At 40.8% G+C, this 20,941-nt stretch overlaps 1 protein-coding gene across 1 annotated transcript; it reads right to left on the bottom strand.

Moving 5' to 3' along the window:
• Window positions 1-661: 661 nt before the first annotated feature.
• pou4f2 (POU class 4 homeobox 2) lies at window positions 662-3,697 on the bottom strand. Its single transcript, XM_087807840.1, has 2 exons — window positions 2,975-3,697; window positions 662-2,670 (listed from the first exon to the last, which is right to left on the bottom strand). Exons 1-2 carry the CDS (start codon window positions 3,155-3,157, stop codon window positions 1,747-1,749), a joined length of 1,107 nt encoding a protein of 368 aa, XP_087663966.1. The 5' UTR covers window positions 3,158-3,697; the 3' UTR covers window positions 662-1,746.
• Window positions 3,698-20,941: the final 17,244 nt, after the last annotated feature.

The following is a 20,941-nucleotide window of genomic DNA, read 5'->3' as shown; positions in this document are numbered from 1 at the left end:
CTCTCAGGTACCGCAACAGTGAGCCGACAGTCCATTGGTGGAGTAAAGGTCTGGGGCAGAATATTATCCGTCGTGTGATCCCATGTTGTTGGCAACACACTAGCAAGTTAAGGGGTTCAAAACACAAATGCAAAGAACTGATTTATATTGATGTGTTTAATGCTATAAATAAATTTAAACATATAATTTAGAAACGTTTTATATCTAAATGTAATAAGAATATTAAAATACACATAGCATTGTGACTAAGAACATTGCAATTTTATTGATTTTTAAAAATCACATAATAAAACTCTGAGATAATAGTTCACATTTGAAATAACTTTATTGACAACGTGAAACACGGTTTGGGTTTATAGCTAATAATGAAGCTTTGGAAAAGCTTTTTTTTTTAACTTGGCTGTTTGTTTCAAAAGAAAGGTGAATACTTTTGATTTTTGTTTGAATTGTAACGCTGTGTTGAGCCTTTAGGGTCGAAAATCTCTTATAAATACCGTTAGCCTCTTTTAGAACCGCTAGCATGGTTGATTTCCGCTCGCAGGAGGAAGTGAAGGGGCAACTTGGTCATGTGATCAATCGAAAGTATCGAACATTTAATTGACAAGTACGAACACTGTTCTTACAAAAATAAACAAAACACCTGGGAAGAAAACCCGTCTGATTAAATGTTAAAGTTCGTTCTTTAATGAAACACATTTCAGATCAATATTTAAATAAATAAATAAATAACCACATAAATAAAAAGTAAATAAGTGAAATGAAATAAATAAATCAACATACAATACAGAATTACCTCAGCTAAAACAGCAATACAGCAAAAACCTGTACGAATATATTTATGTGCATCGACTGATTCCAATGAAATATTTACATTATACACATATTTCTTTTCTCTTTAAGAAAAACAAACAAAGTGATTTTTTTTTTTTGTAACAAGCAATGCCTTCTTAATTGTGTTGCACGTATATTTGTACAAAGAAAACATACATAAATTAACTTTGAGAACAGAGACTAATATCTCATATATATCTCGATTGTACGTTAGAAGTAAAAAGAAGAAACTTTCCCTTCAACAGGAACAACACGCTTTAAACTTGCTGTCAGAATTTGATTTTTCTCCGGCAAAAACGAGGAGGGGAATCCCGATAAATATGTAATGAAGTAAACATGACCTCACTCAATAAATAGTTCATAAGATGGCGGCCCACGCTGGATCGTAAACTTATTGCAGCGAAAGGGAAGGAGGGGGTGATACTGTTCTTGTTTTTTTTTTAAATCGCTATTAAGATCTTTACAAAACGGGGCCTGTCGATTATTAACAGTAGCTTGTTTCTAACTAAAGACGAGTAAAAGCACACGAAAAAGACACAAAATGAAGTGCGGAATGAGTAAATCATTAATGTACAGCAGTATTTTTTGGCAATCTTAAGTCGACCCCCCTCTTAAGAAGGACATAGAAAATATAAACAGTGAAGTGCTTTCAGTTTTTTTTCTCCCCCCACGGGTTAAATATGGTGTTTTATAATTAACAAAATAAATAATTGAAAAAAAATGTGAAACGGTGTTCTTACTTTGCTCGATGCTCCACACCAGCCATCTTTTTTTTTTTTTTTTTTTTTTTTGATTTAAAGGAATTCTCAAAGTCATCGAGGTTTTGGCAAATTGAGACGTGAGATATGATACAAATCTTCTCCAAAAGTCTTGTTGTTATTGTTCGTCTTTTTTCTCTCTCGGGTTCTCGCTGGATTAGACGCACGCCGAGTACTTCATTCGTTTCTGTTTCTGCCGCTGGTTACAGAACCAGACCCGGACCACGTTCTTTTTCAGGTCCAGCTTCTCTGCGATGGCCGCGATCTTCTCGGACGAGGGTCGCGGCTGGATGGCGAAGTAGGCCTCCAGCGAGCGCTTCTCCGGCGCCGCTATCGACGTGCGCTTGCGCTTCTTCTCGGCGCCGTTGAAGAGCTCGGGCTTGTTTAGTTTCTCCCGGTGCGACTTCTCGGCTTCCTCCAGCCAGGCTTGCAGGATGGGCTTCAGGGCGATCATGTTGTTGTGGGACAGCGTCAGCGACTCGAACCTGCAGATGGTGCTCTGGCTGAGGGACCCCACGCCGGGGATCTTCAAGCTGGCCAACGCTGACCCCACGTCCGCCTGGGTCACCCCGAGTTTGATCCGTCTCTGCTTAAACCGCTCCGCGAACGCTTCCAAGTCCCGTGGATCGGCGTCCACGTCGTTCATGCCCATGTGGGACAGTCCGTGGGCGTGTGCCATGTTGAGAGCCGCCTGGTGCATGTGGTTCATGCCCGCCATGTGCGCGGGGTGAGACGCCGTGGACACCACCGAGCCGTCCGGTCCCGCCATGGATCCGAGGGAGAGCCCCGGCGTTATGTGGTCCAGCAGGTCCCCTTCCAGCGCCTGGTGGGGCTGGTGGTGGTGATGGTGGTGGTGGTGATGGTGGTGTCCGGACAAGGCGGAGGGGTGTGAGATAGGCACCGAGGAGGAAGACGAGGAGGTGCAGGGGAGAGAGTTCATGGTGTGGTAGGTGGCGTCCGGCTTGAAGGGGCTGTGGTGCGGAGGGTGGTGGTGGCTCTTGTTCTGCGAGACTATATCCACCGCCGCTAGAGCTTCTGCCCGGGCCAACAAACTCTCATCCAATCCTCCGAATATATTGCTCTGGAATTGCAAATAGAATGCACACATAACTGTCAGCGGGGAATTCTCCCCTTGGTTTAAGACATTTCCAGAATGAGAGAGAGAAGAAAAAAAAAGAAATCCTCACAAAACAAGCAACATCCCAGGTCATAAAAATTAATATGGACGGCAAAGCAGACTGAATACATAAGTTGAGGAGGAAAAAAAACATGGAGGTGTTGGGTGATTTGCTGTGCAGACATGAAAAAAACATCAAGCAAAAAAAAAAAAAAAAAAGTGGGCTGTCAAAATGTGCCTTTAAGCAGTGATTATGCAGAATACGTACCGGTGGGGTTGGGAGACAAGCTCTGGCGCCGCTGCTGATGATGCTGCTGCTGTGGCGGGAGGAGGCGCAGGAGGAGGACGTGGACGTCGAGGACGAGGAGGAATGGAGGGAATATTTGGGCTCGGGCAAGCTGCTGTGCGCCATGGCGAAAGGCTGCTTGCTGTTCAGAGACATCATCATCATGTTTGCGGGCGTCCGAGCCTCAGCAAGTTCCTTTTAATAAGTTCAGACTCCGCCCTCCTCGGATGGAAGTTGAAGCTCCAAAAAATCTCTTCGCAGGAATGTTTTTTTCTTTTTTTGTTGACGAAAGAAAGCGTCGGTCCAATTTATTTTCTTTCGTTTTTATCGATCTCCTCTTTTGTTTTGGTCGGGTTTTCTTTTCTTTTTTTTTTGTTGCACCTGTGGCACAGAATTCTCAAAACTCAGCGATGTAAATATTTTTTCTCTTAGATTTGTTTGTCTTCCTCGCCTGGAAAAAAAAAATGGAAATAAAAAAAAAAATTAGAAAAAGTTTCTGTCCATCTCTGTGGAGTCCAGAGTGGAGAGTTGGTTCTGAAAAGGTTGTCCGTCTTGAGATGATGACCGCGGTGTGGATCGGTGGTGCTGGTGGCCAAACGGTCTCGGTTGTTCTGGACCTCCTCGACTGGGTTGAATGCTGCGGGGACTCGAACTGCCTCTGCTCTGAGGCGAAGGGCAGACTGAGTCTCTCTCCGCTGCTCTCTCTCTCTCTCTAGCTCTATCACACACACACACTAACACACACCCTCTCATTCCCTGCCTCTCATTCACACACACACACTGACACACACACACACACACTCGGCTTTCATGATTTATTATTCTTCATTAGCCTCAGCACCACCACCATCACCGGCGCCGCTGGGGATTCTGCGCATGGGCAGTCCACGACACGGCATTTGTTTTATTTCCAGTGACTTCTTCTCACCAGCAGCAGCTTTTTTTTTACCAGCTCCTTCCGAATTGGCTTCAAACTCTCTCTTTTTTTAAAAAAAAAACATCGGACTCTTACAATCGGCGCTCCCGCAGTACTTGTCGGTAAAAAAAAATATTTTAAGGTTATATAATTTAGATAAAAAACAATTTATATTTCGTTATTTCTTTAAAAAACAACCAGATATTCGTGCCGCAACGTAGTTTTTGGATCACGGATTTTCCCCCGTTTTTTTTTTAAATAACGGAGCAAAAATATTATTGCGTAATATTAATTTCGAAATATATTTTGCTTATTTAACTTGTTTTTTATTTCCGAGCGTTTGTGTAACCATTGGTTATGAATTATAGTTATTAATCGCACAGCGTAACACGTGCACTATTATCCGATGTCTGCTCCAATTACGATTCACCGCCAAAGACAATTAATCTCACCGTAATTAACGCGCGTCTTAATCGGTTTAAAAGGATCAACTCGTGCAGGCATGACAGTTGCACATTTATGGGTGACGTTATACCGAAATTTACAGGAGAATATATATCTATATATGGAGCAATTTTTTCATCAGGTATGAAGAAAGTCTTTAAAATTATTGTTTGCCGTTAAATTCGTTCTGGATTCAAGTGCGTCAAAGTCCGCGTCCGTCGTGTGTTTTTTTCGTTGCCAAATAAATAATATATAAATAAATAAAATATAGTGGTGTCACCCCAGCGGGACAACACACACACACACACTCACACACACACACGCGCGCGCGCGCACACACACACCTGCAGACACCAGAGATCCCCGGAGACAGCCCGGAGAAACCAGGCGGCTGCTCACAAATACAGACTGATTTATAGTAAAAACTATCAAGAAAGCGTTTATATTTCGCGACGCCTTGAGTGACACAAACTGTCACCTTGACATCCTTGATTTTTTTTTTTTCCAGACAGATTTTTGAGGTTGAAGAATGAATCAGTGAATCCGCAGCGATTTAATTTTTACTGTCAAGATCTTCTCGTTGAAATAGTGACAAATTATGCGTGTAATAAATGCTTTACTTTATCTGGATTTAGATGTATACATTAAGCAGTTTTTTATTTTTGTTTAATAAATATAACTAATCAAATATTTCAAACACTTTCCTCATAACACTAAATATTCCATTTGTAGCCAGTGACTAAATAATGAAACACAATTTAAAAAAAACAACGCTTGAACACATGCAATTGTTGACCAGAAGAAGGAGCCAAAAACAATATCTTCTTTCTTTTATTATATCATATTTAATGCAATTTGTATGTTTTTGTCATGCCGTACCGGTTCTTTGCTTGTGATTTCCAGCTTCTGTGTCGCTCCTAAAACAACCAAAAAGTCTAATATTTATCGGTGATGACATAAGAAGCTACAGACGCCAGGAACAAATGGCCGCCATATACATTTTATTATAATATATTGTGTATATTTTGTTACTGGCTACCCATTGATTTTGCTCTGTTTTTCCTGGCAAACACCTAAGGTAATTGTTGCTATGATAAGGCGAGTAACAAGATGCACTTTTCCCAGCTTTTCAACACAAAACAATCCTCAATGGACTCGTGCAAGAGATAGAGACGGAGGGAGAGACAACTTCAAGGCCCACGACTACAAATAAATAAATGTGCAGCGTGTGAAAAAACAAAAGTAAAACAGAGAGAGTGCGTGCAGCAAAGCTTGATTTAACTCAGGTGACTTGTTTGCTTTTTTTCTTCTCCTCGCACTCCCTCTTACATCCGAATCAAGGCGAGCTGCAGAGGTGTCTGTGTGCTTTACACAAAGACATACTCTCCTGCGTCTCCCTCAGGAGCCGTGCACGTTAACAATCCCAATTACACCGAGACCACCAGAGACAGCTGTTTTTATTACAGAGCCGCTCCTTTGTGCCGCCAACGAGGTATCTCTGCTCCGACACTGAAGCTGCAGCAGTCGACGCAGAGATGTGGATGAAGTCTGCTGACTGCTTGCAGTGTAGTGATGCCTTTATTCACAGCTGAGCCCCCCCCCTCTTCGCCCCCTTTCTCCTTCTGATCTGGTGGAGCTCTTTACATGTCAGAGCAGAAGGTCAATGCGTGTTGAGAGAGGTTCTACAAAGAGTGAGAGGATCTTACTCAAGGCAAAATCGCACAGACTCTTATTTACTCAGTCTTACCTGGTGACAAGTTCCACCAGGACCAGTTGGGCTTTAATGTGTCGTTTGAATGCAAACGGCAGCAGCTAAAAAGCATTTCACGTTCACTGAGCTCCCACAGGCTACAAGGAGCTCGCCAAAGCAGATCAGACAGTGGGCTGAGGTGCGATTTCCACCACTAAAAAAACACATAGATTCACTTTTTTTTTTCCTGCATGTTGTCTCGAAGGGTGGGTCACAGGGAAATGAAGGGCAAATCCCAGCTACTCGGGGTGAGAGGCAGGATCGGCCCTAAACAAGTGTGCGGTTCATAAGAACAGCCGAGGATATAAATAAAGGACACATTGCTATGTTCATGGGAGGAAACGTGTCTATTGGGTCTTCCCTTCATTCCCCCCTTTCTAGCTGGGACTGACTGACTCCGTGTAGATTCCCCACAGGGTGACATCAATATTTAATTTATATATAACTGTTTTATGGGATAATCAAACAATTCCCTAACCTTATGCTTAACATTTTTTTAAAGGACGATAAAGGGAAAAAGGATGGAACTCAGTGAATAGAAAAGGAAGTTATTATTATTTTATTTATTTACATTTGTGATTTTTTGGAACTCCTGTGTTGTTCTCGGTGTTATCTTGACCTTTTAAGTATATATTTTATTGAGTATTGTTTTGATTGTTTTAGTGCTTTGTGACCCTGGTCTGGAAAAGCACTATGTAAATACAAATTACTTATTTACTTAGTTACATTTAAATGGTAGTTATTATAAATCAATAAATGCATAAAACCAAAGTACATGCAAATTGTATAATTAAATCCAAAATCGATAATGGATTGATCAAAAATGTAATAAAATTATTCCGAGAGATGTTGAGTAGTTCTTTTAAATATTAAGATTATAGACGTTGGAAAAAAAATCAACAAAAATAAGAATTAATAGCTGAAAGACTCAACAGAAACTTGAAACTGCATTTTTGTTTGATTAACTTGACTCTATTAGGGCCTCATAAATAAAGGGCCCCATATGGCCCCCCCCGGGATGCACTTCAGTGTAGGTCAGGGGTTTGAAACTCGATCACATAAGGGGCATAACATATTTTAGCTCTTAGTCACATTGTTATATTCACCAAGATGTGTCTGAATCAAATTCCTTCAACATAAGTGTTACTGTTTATGTCTTTAAAAAAAGTCCTAACACACATAATCCCTGTATTTTAGTTTAGCTTATTCACTGGCATTAACATGAACTTTAGTTCTAATAGGAGGATTTAAACTTTTTTTTTTTAAGTATATTTTTCCAAAAAAAGCCCAAATAAAAACTACAATTTACTAATTTACTCGACTAACAATTGGTTTACTCCATTTTCCGCCATAAAAGTCACTTTTCCAAGTATAATTCTTAAATATTGAAAACACTGGAGTGGGATTTAACTAATATTCATGATAATAAATACAGTAAAATCCTTCCTTCTCTCAACCTACACGTCTGTTCTAACCAAGTTCTTGCCAGTTAGAGCGGGGAAACTCAGGTGTGTCACCAGGGTCAGGAAAACAAATAAAGTGTCCGCCGATCTCCCTACACCGCACCAACGACCAACCTTGAGGGGGCGGCAGCTTGAGATTGTGTCCCACTCTTGACTATTGGCTGCGGGGCAGCAGATGATAAGGTCAAGTCTCATAATGATGTCACATACCTTAAGGTACTTGAGATCAATATCAGGGGAGGATCGGTCGACCGGACCGCCCCGGTCAAATAAAAAACGGGACGGATAGAAACATATTTCTGAGAAAATGAGATTTGTTTTTGTGACCAATGATGACACTTTATACTTTTGATATACCCTTTTATTACATGATTATTATACTTATTATTTTTGTCGTTGTGATAACCTCTGCTACTCACAAAATTCACTAAACTAGAAGAACAAGGAAAAAATGGCTGCGTTTTGGAGGTGTTTTGGATTACCATCTGGATCCACCAATTTATTGAAGATATCCCAGGTGCAAATATAACAAATATTGTTCCATTAAACTCTTTGATATACATTTTATTTAAAATGCTATTTTTTTTAACCCTTGTGTTAACTCATGGTCAAGGTGACCCCTAGGCCCGAAAACAAATATTTTTTGGTCTCAAGGTCAAGGGTGACGACCTCCACCACTGCATATGTATTCATGGCGACCTGTGTCACCTACAACTATATGCTAGTTTTTGCACAATAAATTATTGTCATTTCATATATTAAAAATAAACTCCCAGGTAATAATATTGTTTATTTCAATTGAAATGGATGAGAATGTATTTTGTTAATTCGTAGAATTTGAATCTTTTTATTTTTTATTATCATTGGTCGATTGCTAACAAAATCAAACATCTAAACATGTTAAAAATAGAAATACAATTCTTGCAATTACCAACCTTTATCTACTTCCGATCGCCCCCTTACTTACTTTTCGTGTTTTTTCTTTTCTTTTATGTATATTCTATGCAATGTAAAGCGTCTTTGAGTGACCTCCAAAAAAGCGCTTTATAAAACCTATCAATTATTATTATTATTATTACAATCTTTTCTCAAGAAGACCTACATTTTCGTTGTTGGTCACTTTCTTCGGGCCCAAGAGTATTTCCGTAAACACAACCACATCTATAATTTCTCCTCCTTCTATGGTGTATGTTTTAAAATATGCTAACAAAGTGCTTATCCAATCACAGGACACGGTACAAACATGTGACTTCAGCGTAAGTGTGGCTTATCCAATCATAGGATACGTAAATCTCTGTTTACGTAAGTGATGGTCTGATGACGCTTCATGAAGCAGTGTCATTATCTTCAGAGTCCACTAGATGGCGGTCTCTGCACTATTTTCCTTTTGTTTTGAACAACTGTTCTAATGTAACATCATTTTTTAAACTGATGGCGCCACCTACTGACCTCTAAACAACATGACACTGTTTCATGAAGCTTCATCATCACTTCTTAATTAAAAGGTTGGATACATCTCAGCCTCAAACACGATGAAGTGCGTCTTCAGTTTCGTGCACTTCACTTCACGGAACCTGCGTGTCAAGAGCTACACGTGTGATTAATGTCAAACCAATGTTATTAGCGTGACTGTCCCGCGCCGTATTTGGTACCGCTTGTCACCGGGTTGTCGGAAAGGCTGGCGCTAATTGACCTCCTTTCCCTTTTTCTTCCGCGCAAATGAAAAGATTCCCACTGATGGAGGTTGTCACAAAGTGATCCGACAAATTAAAAAAAAAAAAAAGAAGAAGAACCTCGGCGCTGTCACGCTGTCATCATCCCGGCGTCCTTTGCCTCATTAGCCGTAATGATCTTTTCTCCGCGGAGGAAACGGTAAACTCGCGCGGCTGCAGCCGAGCATTGTGACATCTCTGAAGGTCTGTCATCTGTGAAGTGTTCAATACGGTTCATCTTGAACTGTCCTTCACCCACTTCAGCTGCTGCTGCTGCTGCTGCTGCTATTGTTTATTCCTTCCTTCAAGGTCTTTTTTTTATGCTGCTTCAAATCTAGAAATCTGATTTCTGTCAAGCTTTTGCTGGAGTTTGAATCAGCGGCGCTAACCTCTAGTGAGTCGTGTTAATGAGCTAACCACCATCTCCACCTTTTAGAGTTTAGACAACCACCTCTAGATCGACTCGCACCACGACCGTCACGCCAGCGTAACCAGAGAAGCACCCAGGGAGTGCATCACTCTGCCAAGGAGTTTATTCCACTTATATTGTAGTAGTTTTGCCTTCATTTGACTCGTCTTCGTCTTCTTTACCGCCACTTATCCGGAGTCGTGTCACATTAGCGAGAGAGTCCTATCCCTGGACGCTCTTTCCAGGTGTTCTTGTGGGATCCCAAGGCATTCCCAGGCCAGCGGAGAACCACCTGAGAATGTATTGGACATTCGTTTTTTCAAGTGACCTCAACAATCCACGTCAAAACAGAGCGATATGGATGTTTTACCTGCTTTATACGATGTTATATTTTACACCCAGTTTCCCACCCCCCCAAAAAAAACAACAACTGTGGGGTGATCAAAGGCAGCGGTTCAGGAGGTCGGACAGGGCCATGAAGATGATTCCTGTAACGCTAATGATCTTCAAACACGCAGCTATTGGAACGAGCGACTCGCAACACCCGGGTAAATCCCCAGCGCCCCCTCCAGAGGTAATTGTGTGTGGCGGCTTAGGTGACATGTGTCAAGTGGCCCCTCCTTTTACCGACTCATCGCTCGAAAAGAAAGAGGGTGAAAAAAACGCCCCCCTTTCTTTCGCACCTTTGACACGCTTGGTATCCTCTTTTGTTTGTCAAGTTTAGATCCAACACTGAGAACTTTCTCTCAAAACTCTTTTAGTCCCTGAGGCTTTCAGAATATAATAATAATAAGAATAAAGCTTAAAACAACAAACTCACACATTGGCACAAAGTTAGGAGAAAGAAGTGATGGTTTGATGAAGCTTCATGAAGCAGTGACATTATTTTCAGACTCCACTAGATGGCGGTGTCTACACTGTTTTCTTTTTTTTTTAACAACTTTTCTAAAGAAGCATCATTTTTAAACTGATGGCGCCACCTACTGACCTCTAAACAACATGACACTGCTTCATGAAGCTTCATCACTGGTATTGACGAAGAATTGGATGAACCAGAGGATTGTTAGTAGTGTTTTATGTTTGTAGAAAACGGTTGGAGTTAAAAAAAAAAAAAGCGTTTTGGTGTTGAGTTGTAATTATTTTCCGACATCAGCGACAGCTCTGATTGGACAAAGCAACCGCACATGAAATGATGACTTTTTTTTTAGGGACCACTACCAGCAATATTCTAGTATGCAGCAACTATCCATCTCCATAAGATGTTTGGATGAGGAATAAGGACGAACACAGGGATGGATTTGAGACTGCAGATCAACAACAAATCCGATCAAATCTTCTCGCTCTTGAGCATTTTCATCAGAGCTGAAGCCGCTGACTCCATCAGTGCGATGAAAATGTGCTATGAAAGTGTCTGAAGGTTCGCCGAGTGTGAGAGAGAAAGAGAGAGAGAGAGAGAGAGAGAGAGAGAGAGAGAGAGAGAGAGAGAGAGAGAGAAAGAGAGAGAGAGAGACCACACCCTCTCGATTCCCGCCTGTCTAAGCAGAATCCCACAGGGACCTGCCATACACACACACACACACACACACACACTCACACACAACCCCAGTCATTAATTCCTACTTTGCATCTCCTCACCATGTAATATTTATGGGTCACCGAAGCTTTGTATTCACAAATGGAAACGCCAAGAGAGAAAAAAGGGAGAAGACACGATACCTCAATCAATCCCGCAAATAAGGTTCAGGTTGTCACATCATGACTTTTTTCTTTTTTTTTTTCTTCCCCTCTCCACTAAACCGGTGCTTAGGCAGCATTCTTCTCTTTGACCTCTAAACAAGTGTTTTGTGTGACGGATTGTTAGACGCAACCTTTGAGATGCAGTCGCATTAAACCCCTTTTGTATGAAAGAAAAAAAAAAGAAAAAAACCCTCGAGGCGAAAGGTTTTTACGACTTTAAATCTCGTAGTCGCTGAACATAAGGAACAGTAAAACTGCATTTGTCGGGGAAAAAAACAATTCGGGGTATTTCTGCTCAATAAGACAATGGAAAAAACACAAAATGCACTCTGGGACAAATTCATGACAGAACCTGAAATGTAGATATTTTCTGGAAGTAGGTTATAAATATTTCTTCTGTCTCGGTAAAAAATGTATTTGTGATTAAATGGACTTAAAAAGTTATAGGATTTTTATAAGGAAGTAAGGAAGAAATTATGTTTTGGTGATTTTAAATTAAGTTTTCTTTTTCTTTTATCTCGGATGCTTGGTTCTATCCCAGCTACATAGAGCGATAAGCTGGAAACAACATTGACAAAAGTGAACTTATATTTGTGAACTATTTAGGTCATGATTCAACCTTGAGTTTCAGGATTGTAGGAATAAACCTTTAGACGAACCTCCAGGGTTTACTCACAAGACAGAGTTGCCTCAATCTTCTAAATCCGAATATTGTCGAGTCGTCATTCTGGATCAATACCGAACGACCAATGACCTGATTTACTGACATCCTCTCTTGACATTCATTCATTCCCCCTTGAAGCAGAAACGTGTTGCTCTACTCCGAGTCTTGAATGGATGAGTTATGAGTTGTATTTTAATAATTGTATATAGAATTCAAATGTGCTTATATTTGCGTCTACAATTGGAGTAAATAGTACATTGTATATCAAGCTGATGAAGAAATAAATAGTTAGTCTTGAATGTGAACAAGGTGTTGTTCAAGTAATTCATGTTATCGTTCTCTTTCTGTCTCTGTCCTTCTTTCTATTGTTCAATAAAGATATAAAGAGATGAGGGATTGCAGACCTCTGCCAAGCAGCTCAACTCCAGTGATATCGTTATTTCATCACAACATTTTAAATATTTCTTTTTAATTAATTAATTTTTTGTTCCAGTATCATCCATCCATTTTCTGACGCTTATTTCCTTCTGGGGGATGCAGGGGTGAGGGGGGAGTTTATACCAGTTTCTTGGGGCGAGAGGCGAGGGGACACCCTGGACAGGACACCAGTCTTTTGCAGGACACACAAAAATATAAAACCATTCACAAACGCACTCATACCTCCTGACGGTTTCCCACAAGTTTCCAATCAGGGAATGTTTTTGGGATACTGATAAATACTGTGGGAGGAAACCGGAGTCCCCGGAGTAAACCCACACTAGAGAAGAACATACAAACTCCACACAGAGTTGAAAGGTCACAAGTTTCCTCCCCTCGTGACCTAGAGGCAAACCGGCGATCTACTCAACCACTGCGCCACCGTAGCATTGTCAACATTTCCGAGGTACTCTTGCCGTTTATCCGTTTATTCTCACCGAGAGATAAACGCGGACAGAACCAACAGTTCGATGGCGACTGTTATCTTGTATCGCTACACAATGACACCCCCCCCAATCCCCCCCCCAGACGGCGAAGACTCTGGACCCCTGTCGAGGTTTGAAGACCACTTTGGAACTCTAATCCAGTCAAAATGTGCTGATAATTTTCCTTGCCAGGACTCGCTCCGCCCGGTGTCACCAGAGTGGCCTCGTGGGAGCGGATCAGCCAATGATAACAAAGTAGCCAGATGTCTGGCGCTGGCAAAGTCCCAGAAGCCAGGCGGCAGCACGCCACAGCATCCGCTCTGGGCCACAGATCAAAGATACCTGAGAATTACTTATGGGCACAAAATATGTGTTGCTTACTCTACAGTTCCCATTAATAACAATCTGTGAGAATTTGTATTTCTAATTAAGTATTTTCTTTCGGCATACAAAGTGCTGTAGGTTGTCTAAGGCTGCAGCAGCAGTTTTTTCTCCAGCAAGTCGACAACAGGAAGTCGGATGCAGCACTGTCTGAAGGAGCCAGATCAGCTTTAAATGGAGTTCTGAGGCTCAGAACTCCCCCTGACTCTGCCCAATAAACAAACAAACAGTTTGAGAGTCAGCATCTTTCCATTTAATCATGCTGTACGGTTCTTCCTCTCCAGTCCGGCCCTTGTTGCGCGCCTGAGAGCTCAAACGGATACATGTGCACACCTGTCGTTAGCGATTCTCCTCTGATGCTCGCTTCAGATCCACGCCAAGGCGATTCTCCACAGAGATGCTCGGAAAAAAAAGATAATTCAGCAGTGGTTTCCTTCCGTCTATGACCTCCATATGTTCTTCTGAGTCTCGTTATCTTTGTTGTAACAGATGAATATATTGCTGTGTCTCAAATCGCATACTTGCGTACTCAAAGGTAGTATTTTTAGTGCATTAGTGCGTCTCACTTCTTAGTATGCGAAATTTAGTGCTCCATGCACACTAAATTGGCGTACTAAAACGCCCACAAAACTGAGTATGGTTCGATGGACACTTTCTACCCTAAACAGCCGCCATCTTAGGGACCTTGTAAACGGATGTTACGTCATATATATATATTTATATATATTCATATACTTACAGGTGTATTTTCCGCAGCAGAAGGATGAGACGTCTTCGGTGCTGATACCAGCTTAAATATCTGGCGAATATTTTGCTTCTCATATTTCTTCTTTATTTCTTTTTCCAACCTTTCAAAACGTGCAGCCAGCAGGTGTCGCTAGCGTTCAAACAGCTGGTTGAAACCATCGTTAAATAGTAGTAGAAGAAGAAGCTGTCGCGTCAATTAGTGCGTAGCGGCAGAGTTTGATTTGAGACATACTATCTGTGGAGAATTTGCGTACTAGTTAGTATGTACACTATCCTGATGCATACTAACTTCTAGTATACTAAGAGAAGTATGCGATTTGAGACACAATGTTAAATGAGAATAATCTCGATGTTTTCAAGTTAATTGTGGTCTTTTTATGTTTATTTGTAAAATAAGATATAAAGAGACAAGGGTTCGCAGACCTTTGTTCAGCAGCTCAATCCCATTAATATATTAGCATTAACAACATTTCCTAAAACCTTAAGGGGAGATATTATAAGTATAAATACATTTGGGAGTCAGAGAACTTTTCACCACGACCGAGTTGACGATCCAAGATGTCTTTATTATCCTGACCGTATATTTACTTTACCAACATTTACATGAATTGAAAAAAAAACAAAAAAAGATCAAATAACTTTAGGAACCAACTATATTGTGTGCCTTAGTGTTTCCTCTTTATCCACATATTTATCTCTAGATGATATATTTGCACTGAGAGATCCTACCTCTAACTTCAAAACTAAAACCGAAATTTACCGTATTTTCCAGACTATAAGGCGCACTTGAAAGCATTTCATTTTCTGAAAAAAAAACTGTCAGTGCGCTTTATAATCCGGGGCGCTTAATATATGGATTCATTTGGGTTATGTTTTTGTTGTGTGGTGCACGGCGCTGAACGAGCTCCGTCAAAATGTTTTAGTACCACTTTGGTAAACAACACAGTTACACTGCTTGCAGCATTACTGCTACAGTAAAGTGGTCTACAGTAAAGTAATTTATATTAGTATTGTATATGAAGCTTCATAAAACAGTGTTGTGTTGTGTAGGTGGCGCCATCAGTTTAAAAATGTGATGTTTCATTAGAAAAGTTCAAAACAAAGGAAAATAGTGCAGAGACCGCCATCTAGTGGACTCTGAACATAATGACACTGCTTCATGAAGCTTCATCAGACCATCACTAGGTAACATACGACACAGACAGGAAACGCTCTGGGTAAATATCGCAATACAGTGTCTATAATTCTTTTTAGAACAATTCCTCTTGAGACCGCCATCTAGTGGATTCTGGATATAATGAAACTAATGAAACTTGATTAGTTGAAGGACTGGAGAAGTAGACGGGGTTGTAATGAGTGTTTTTGGCTTTTATTAACAACTGTAGGAGTTTGTAGTTTGTTCCTGCTGGCAGATCACCATCAAGACACACACAACACGCTATCGCTAGTATGGCGATACGAACTTTTAACATGACAACTTGAACACAACACGTTTGCCAACATTGCGGTTGGAATAACTAAAGATCTTCAGCAGCTATACCTGGGCTAAGGTATCAGTCTCAACTATGGTCCAGGCTTTCATCACAGAGGCCGGAATCATCAGGGAATCGGCAAGTAATAGCACTGACACTGATTAGTGACGACAGGATCTGGATGCCGTAGTCGCGCAACTTTTAAACTCGGACACTGAAGATGAAGACTTTAAGGGATATGTGGACGAGGAATGAACTGATAAAACAAGTGTATTGTGTTGTATTTTAAGTGTTATTACTGAACACTTTGGATAGTTGAATATGCTAAAGTTTAGCCTTGTCTTTTTAACATGTTACAACTTGAAGAGTTTAATAAACTTTGACTGACTTATGAATTGTTGGTCTCCCTTAATGCACCTTATAATCCGGTGTGCTTAATACACAAAGAAAGTTTGAAATTATACAGTTTATTGACAGTGTCCCTTAAATCCAGTGCGCTGTATAGTGCGGAAAATACGGTCGTACATTGCCAGCACGGTATTCGCAGTGTTGCACCTTCCCAGCAAGAAGGTTTCAGGTTCAATTCAAGGTTGGCCCTTTCTAGTGGGAGTTTCTCCCTGTACTTGCTTTGACATCCTTCAGGGAACTCCGGTTTCTTCCCATGGTCCGAAAACGTAAGTGATGACCATGTAGTAGCGCTTGATGTATTGATGAATACAAGCAAGGCTATTTTGTATCAGTTTGCAGTACTCTGCACTCAAGGTTACACCACTGAAGCTGGAAAATATCATCACACGGGACCTCGAGGAGCGCGAGTCCTGGCTTGTTTTTCCGACTGCTTGTTTGTGTTCGTCTGATTGACATTAAGAAGCATTTGCAGCCTTGTGTTGTTTTCTCCTGCAGGCCCTGCACTTCTCTTCAAGCCCGACGTTCATTCCATCTCGTGCGTTATGTTTATTACGCAAATATTTTGAGTAGACCCTCTGACTTTGAACTGAGAAGAATAGTTAAAGCTCTCTTTGCCTAGGGATGGAGTTTGTTGCTTTTTTCATCTTGATGGTTTGTAGAGGCACATTTCATCTTCCACACATTGCTGCTTGTTTTGTCAGGCTGCTGCGTTTTCAAGGCACTTTAAAGCCTTCGTTCTATAGATGGATGGTATGCATCCGTATTTTTGTGTTAGATTGTATTAATTATGTATCAGGAAAATGTAGCTTCATGTCCACGTTGATGAACTCCTACACCCTCGGGCCAACAATGTATATCATCTATTTCTGATGCTTCTTTTTCAATTCTCACTATCATCAGATCTTTTTAGCAACGTATTTTGTTAAAGGTTGGAAAAACTTCAACCGACCGCCAGATGAATTTACGGTGGAGTCTCAAGGGATGATGATGTTTGCCTATTGTATAGTGATTTGTAGTGAGAGAAGTGAAGTGGAGATGATAGTACAAGTCAGACGTAACGAGTAGGAAGGATTAAAGGTATTGACTGTCGATAATTTGGACGTAGTATCTTTGACACCTGTTTAAAAAAACAGTTGGATATGCAGTCTTTTTCTGAGACATCGGTCAAGTTCGGGGTCGCCGAATTACGATTGGACGATTAAACCACGTTCATTTGGTTGAAGTTATGACGCCTATTTATCGCTCATTGTCACTAAAGTGAAGTGTTTAATCGGATTGTATTATCACCCTTCTACTTTATGTGCTGAATAGTGGTATGAGAAAAAAATCAATATCCTGATATATACAGGGTTGTTTTTCACGTTACTGCATTGATATTTAATAGCAAATAAAGATTTTCAATTGTCTCTTTTTGGAATGTGGGGAGAAAGATGAGTGCCCGGTGTAAACCAAGGCAAGAACAAGGAGGATATAAGGAAATTAGGCAGGTTTTCTTAAACTGGAAGCGAACCAGCAACCTTCACAACCGTAACACTGCTTTATCAGCTATAGTTGGTGATGGTCTGATGAAGCTTCATGAAGCAGTGTCATGTTGTTTAGAGGTCAGTAGGTGGCGCCATCAGTTTAAAAATCATGTGATGTTTCATTATAACAAAACAAAGGAAATAAAGACCGCCATCTAGTGGACTCTGAAAATAATGACACTGCTTCATGAAGCTTAATCATACCATTTTTTGGCAGTAAATACAGTTTTTTAATGCTGATTTTTTTTATGTACTTTGGCAATGGCTTCTCTTTTTGAAGTGCACATCAGGTTAAGTACAAAGAGATCAGGAGAGGTGAGGAAGAGAGTGCAGGGAGGGTGGAATGGACGGGTGTTGCAAATAAAACTTAATTCTAACCTCCAGTTACAGGAACTAATTTCTTATTCTTTTCAATCTTAAATGTGGTCTTTTATTAGCCATAAAGCTGCAGAATTTACTCCACTTATATGTCTCAAGAATTGGAAAGATACCTTTCCTCCTAATTTGGTCTTAACTTAATGACAACAAGATCTGAAGCTTTTCCATCTGCGACGGACGTGCAGATATTCATCACGTTGGATGTAGGAGTCAGTTAATTTCCTCTTCTCACTGAAGTGTTCCCACCTTCTAGGGGGTTACTTCCGGTCATTTATTCAAAGTCTTATTCTTTGAAAACGCTTCTTAAAAAACAGGGCCAAAGTGCCTCTGCGAGGATCTCGTCTCGAAGCTCCAGCAGCTCATCACTCCTAAAACAGCCGCGCTCGTCCGGGCCGGCCCGACTGTTATTAATGTGCGCTGAATAATTTAGCAGGGTAAAATTACCATGCTCTTTGGAAAAGATTTTTTGCCTACACAATTAAAGAGCATTATAGTGAGTTTTAGTTGAATAAGAATTATGACTGTTTTCCCTCCTCGCTCAGTGCACGTCTTCCGGCTTTTGTTTTATGAGTCGCTCGGGTGAGCGGAGATTTGAAGAGGCGGCTGTTTCTCCACTTTTGTCCGACTTTAACTTTGACCTTTAAGGTGTTGGTGGGACGCTAATGGCGTAAGCGGTGTTATGAGCGTCCTGTGAATTGAAGGAAAAATAAAGAACTCTCTTTCAACTTGTGATGTAAATTTTTTCTTATGGCATTCCTGAGATAACGTTGAAAAATCACCTGATAACAGATTCAGCATCACCTCAAAACATACTTAAATAATGTCGTGTGTTTCAATGTTGGTGACTGATGTCATTCTGATCCTTACAGGTGGTTTCATAAGACACAGCAGGGCTCCTTTGAAGGTGAACGAGTCTTCGCTGAAACGTTTCCAGGGAGATTATTTCTCTGTAACTTGGCAAGCGAACTATCAGATTAGACATTGGTAGTTCGTTAATTACAAATAAAACGGAAGAACAAGGAGGTCATTTAAAAAAAAAAAAAATCCACACAGAAAGGCTAGCTTAGGCAAGTTGCCTAAAGCTGGAAGCGAACCAGCAACCTTATGGTGTGAGCAGTAGCACCACTATGTTCTCTCTTAGTTGAAATTTTGCGATGTTGTAGCAACTACAGCTTGTGTTCCTTCTACATGTTTAAAAAAAAATCAATTTTATCATTAATAAATCCACTCAAAAAGCACAGAGGAAAGACATACCTCTGCCAAGGAGCTCATTTCAAATTATATTAGAAGACAGCGGAAACAATCCAATTAATTATTATATTTAATTAATTAATTTTATTTAACCAGATAAAGTTCCGTTGGGATTGTTTTTAAACCGTTATAAGCTGACTGGGACCTAAGACAATTTTCTACACCAGCTATTGTAAGTAAGTAAGTAAGTACTTTTTATTTGTATAGCGCTTTTCCAGACCAGGGTCACAAAGCGCTTAAACAATCCAAACAATATTCAATAAAGTATATACTTTAAAGGGCAAGATAAAACTGATAACACAACAGGAGTTCCATTGTAGCTTTGTTGCATTAATTCTTACCTGGAAACCCTAAAACAAATTGATACAACAAAAAAAGAATAAACAAAAATATGGTGTATAGCATTATATATGTGATACCTTTCAATATATATTGGTGTCCATACTTAATAAAGCTCAACTTTAAGAGTTATTTTGCTTAAAAGATGATTATTTTTATTTTTTTTCCTATATTTCTTATATTGGAAAAACATTATATTTAAGTAAAACTATAACCCCTTTTGTGTTTTGGTATCTCATTGATTTGTTTTTTAGGGAATCTAAACAAACCCACCATTTTTCCACGAGTTTAACGATTTCAGAAAGTTGTTGCTCACAAATAATGCAACACGAAAAAATCCATGGATTTTATTTGTATTATTTATCTTTTGTAAATCGTGGGGGCGCCGGAGCAGCCCAGGTCCCAGTAGCTCGATGAAAGACGTTAACATGCCCATCATGATATCACCGTCAGCAGCAGCATTTTACCGGCCCTTCACCCACGTTTCCACGCCGACGACTGTCCGCGGCTCAAGCGCCGGCTCAACAATTGGCAGTAATTGGCACGTCGGCCGGTCCGTCCTGAGAGAGATCTGAGCGCCGCGGACAGGCTGCCCTTTCCACCAATTAGAGAGTTGTCTCCCGGTAGGGCGGGAGCAGGGGGGAGGTCTAGCTCTCCACTACCTTGTCTCTTGATCAAAAATGATTTGTGGAGACCCCTTTTTTTCTTTCTTTCTTCTGCACTACACTGTCTGCCTGGCTATTGCCGGTGGACGACTGCCGTGTGTGAACTGCCAAGAGGAGTCTTCAGTCAAGACCCCAATGAGCGACTGACAGCCTTTACAGGAGCAAGTCGGTGGGACTCTCACATTATAGAGGTGCTCTGACAGTCGGACTGTGCATTTCCAGAGCCAACGATCCGACCCGGCATCATGGGCTGCTTCTCCATCGCGTTACTCGCTGGCGGTTCGATTGAGTTTGGCAGAAGTTTCTCGGGCTGAACTACGGTACTTTTTTTGTATGGAAATGTAGAGTTTTGCTAAAGTGGGGCTGAACCACAAATTGCACCTGATTTATGAAGATTGATTGTCGTACAAAGAACTATGACTCTTGTTTAACCCTTGTGTTGACTCTGGGTCAAAGTGACCCGGTGGCAAAACACAAGGGATGTTACAAGCACATTTGTTTACAGACCAGTGGGTCACTTTGACCCAGAGAAAAAGTTTAATTTAGTAGATGTATTTTTACACTTCACACTCTTCTTTTGCCTCTGAGTTACTCGCTTGTTTCAGGCCTTTACAGGAAGCAAGTCGGTGGGACTCTCACATTATAAAGGTGCTCTGACAGTCGGGCTGTTTCCAGAGCCGACGATCCGACCGGCATCATGGGCTGCTTCTCCATCGCGTTACTCGCTTACGGTTCGATTGAGTTTGGCAGAAGTTTCTCGGGCTGAACTACGATACTTTTTTTGTATG

This window comes from Callionymus lyra, chromosome 1 (assembly GCF_982586985.1).
Source record: "Callionymus lyra chromosome 1, fCalLyr1.hap1.1, whole genome shotgun sequence".
NCBI classification, from domain to species: domain Eukaryota; kingdom Metazoa; phylum Chordata; class Actinopteri; order Syngnathiformes; family Callionymidae; genus Callionymus; species Callionymus lyra.
Note: the sequence above shows the minus strand (reverse complement) of the source record. Positions and strands in the feature narration are given on the sequence as shown.

Excerpts from the sequence above, each read along its gene's own strand:
- pou4f2 (XM_087807840.1), bottom strand. The coding sequence starts at position 3,157 with ATGATGATGATGTCTCTGAACAGCAAGCAGCCTTTCGCCATGGCGCAC. Across the intron at positions 2,671-2,974 it reads CTTGTCTCCCAACCCCACCG|AGCAATATATTCGGAGGATT; the intron begins GTACGTATTCTG and ends TTGCAATTCCAG.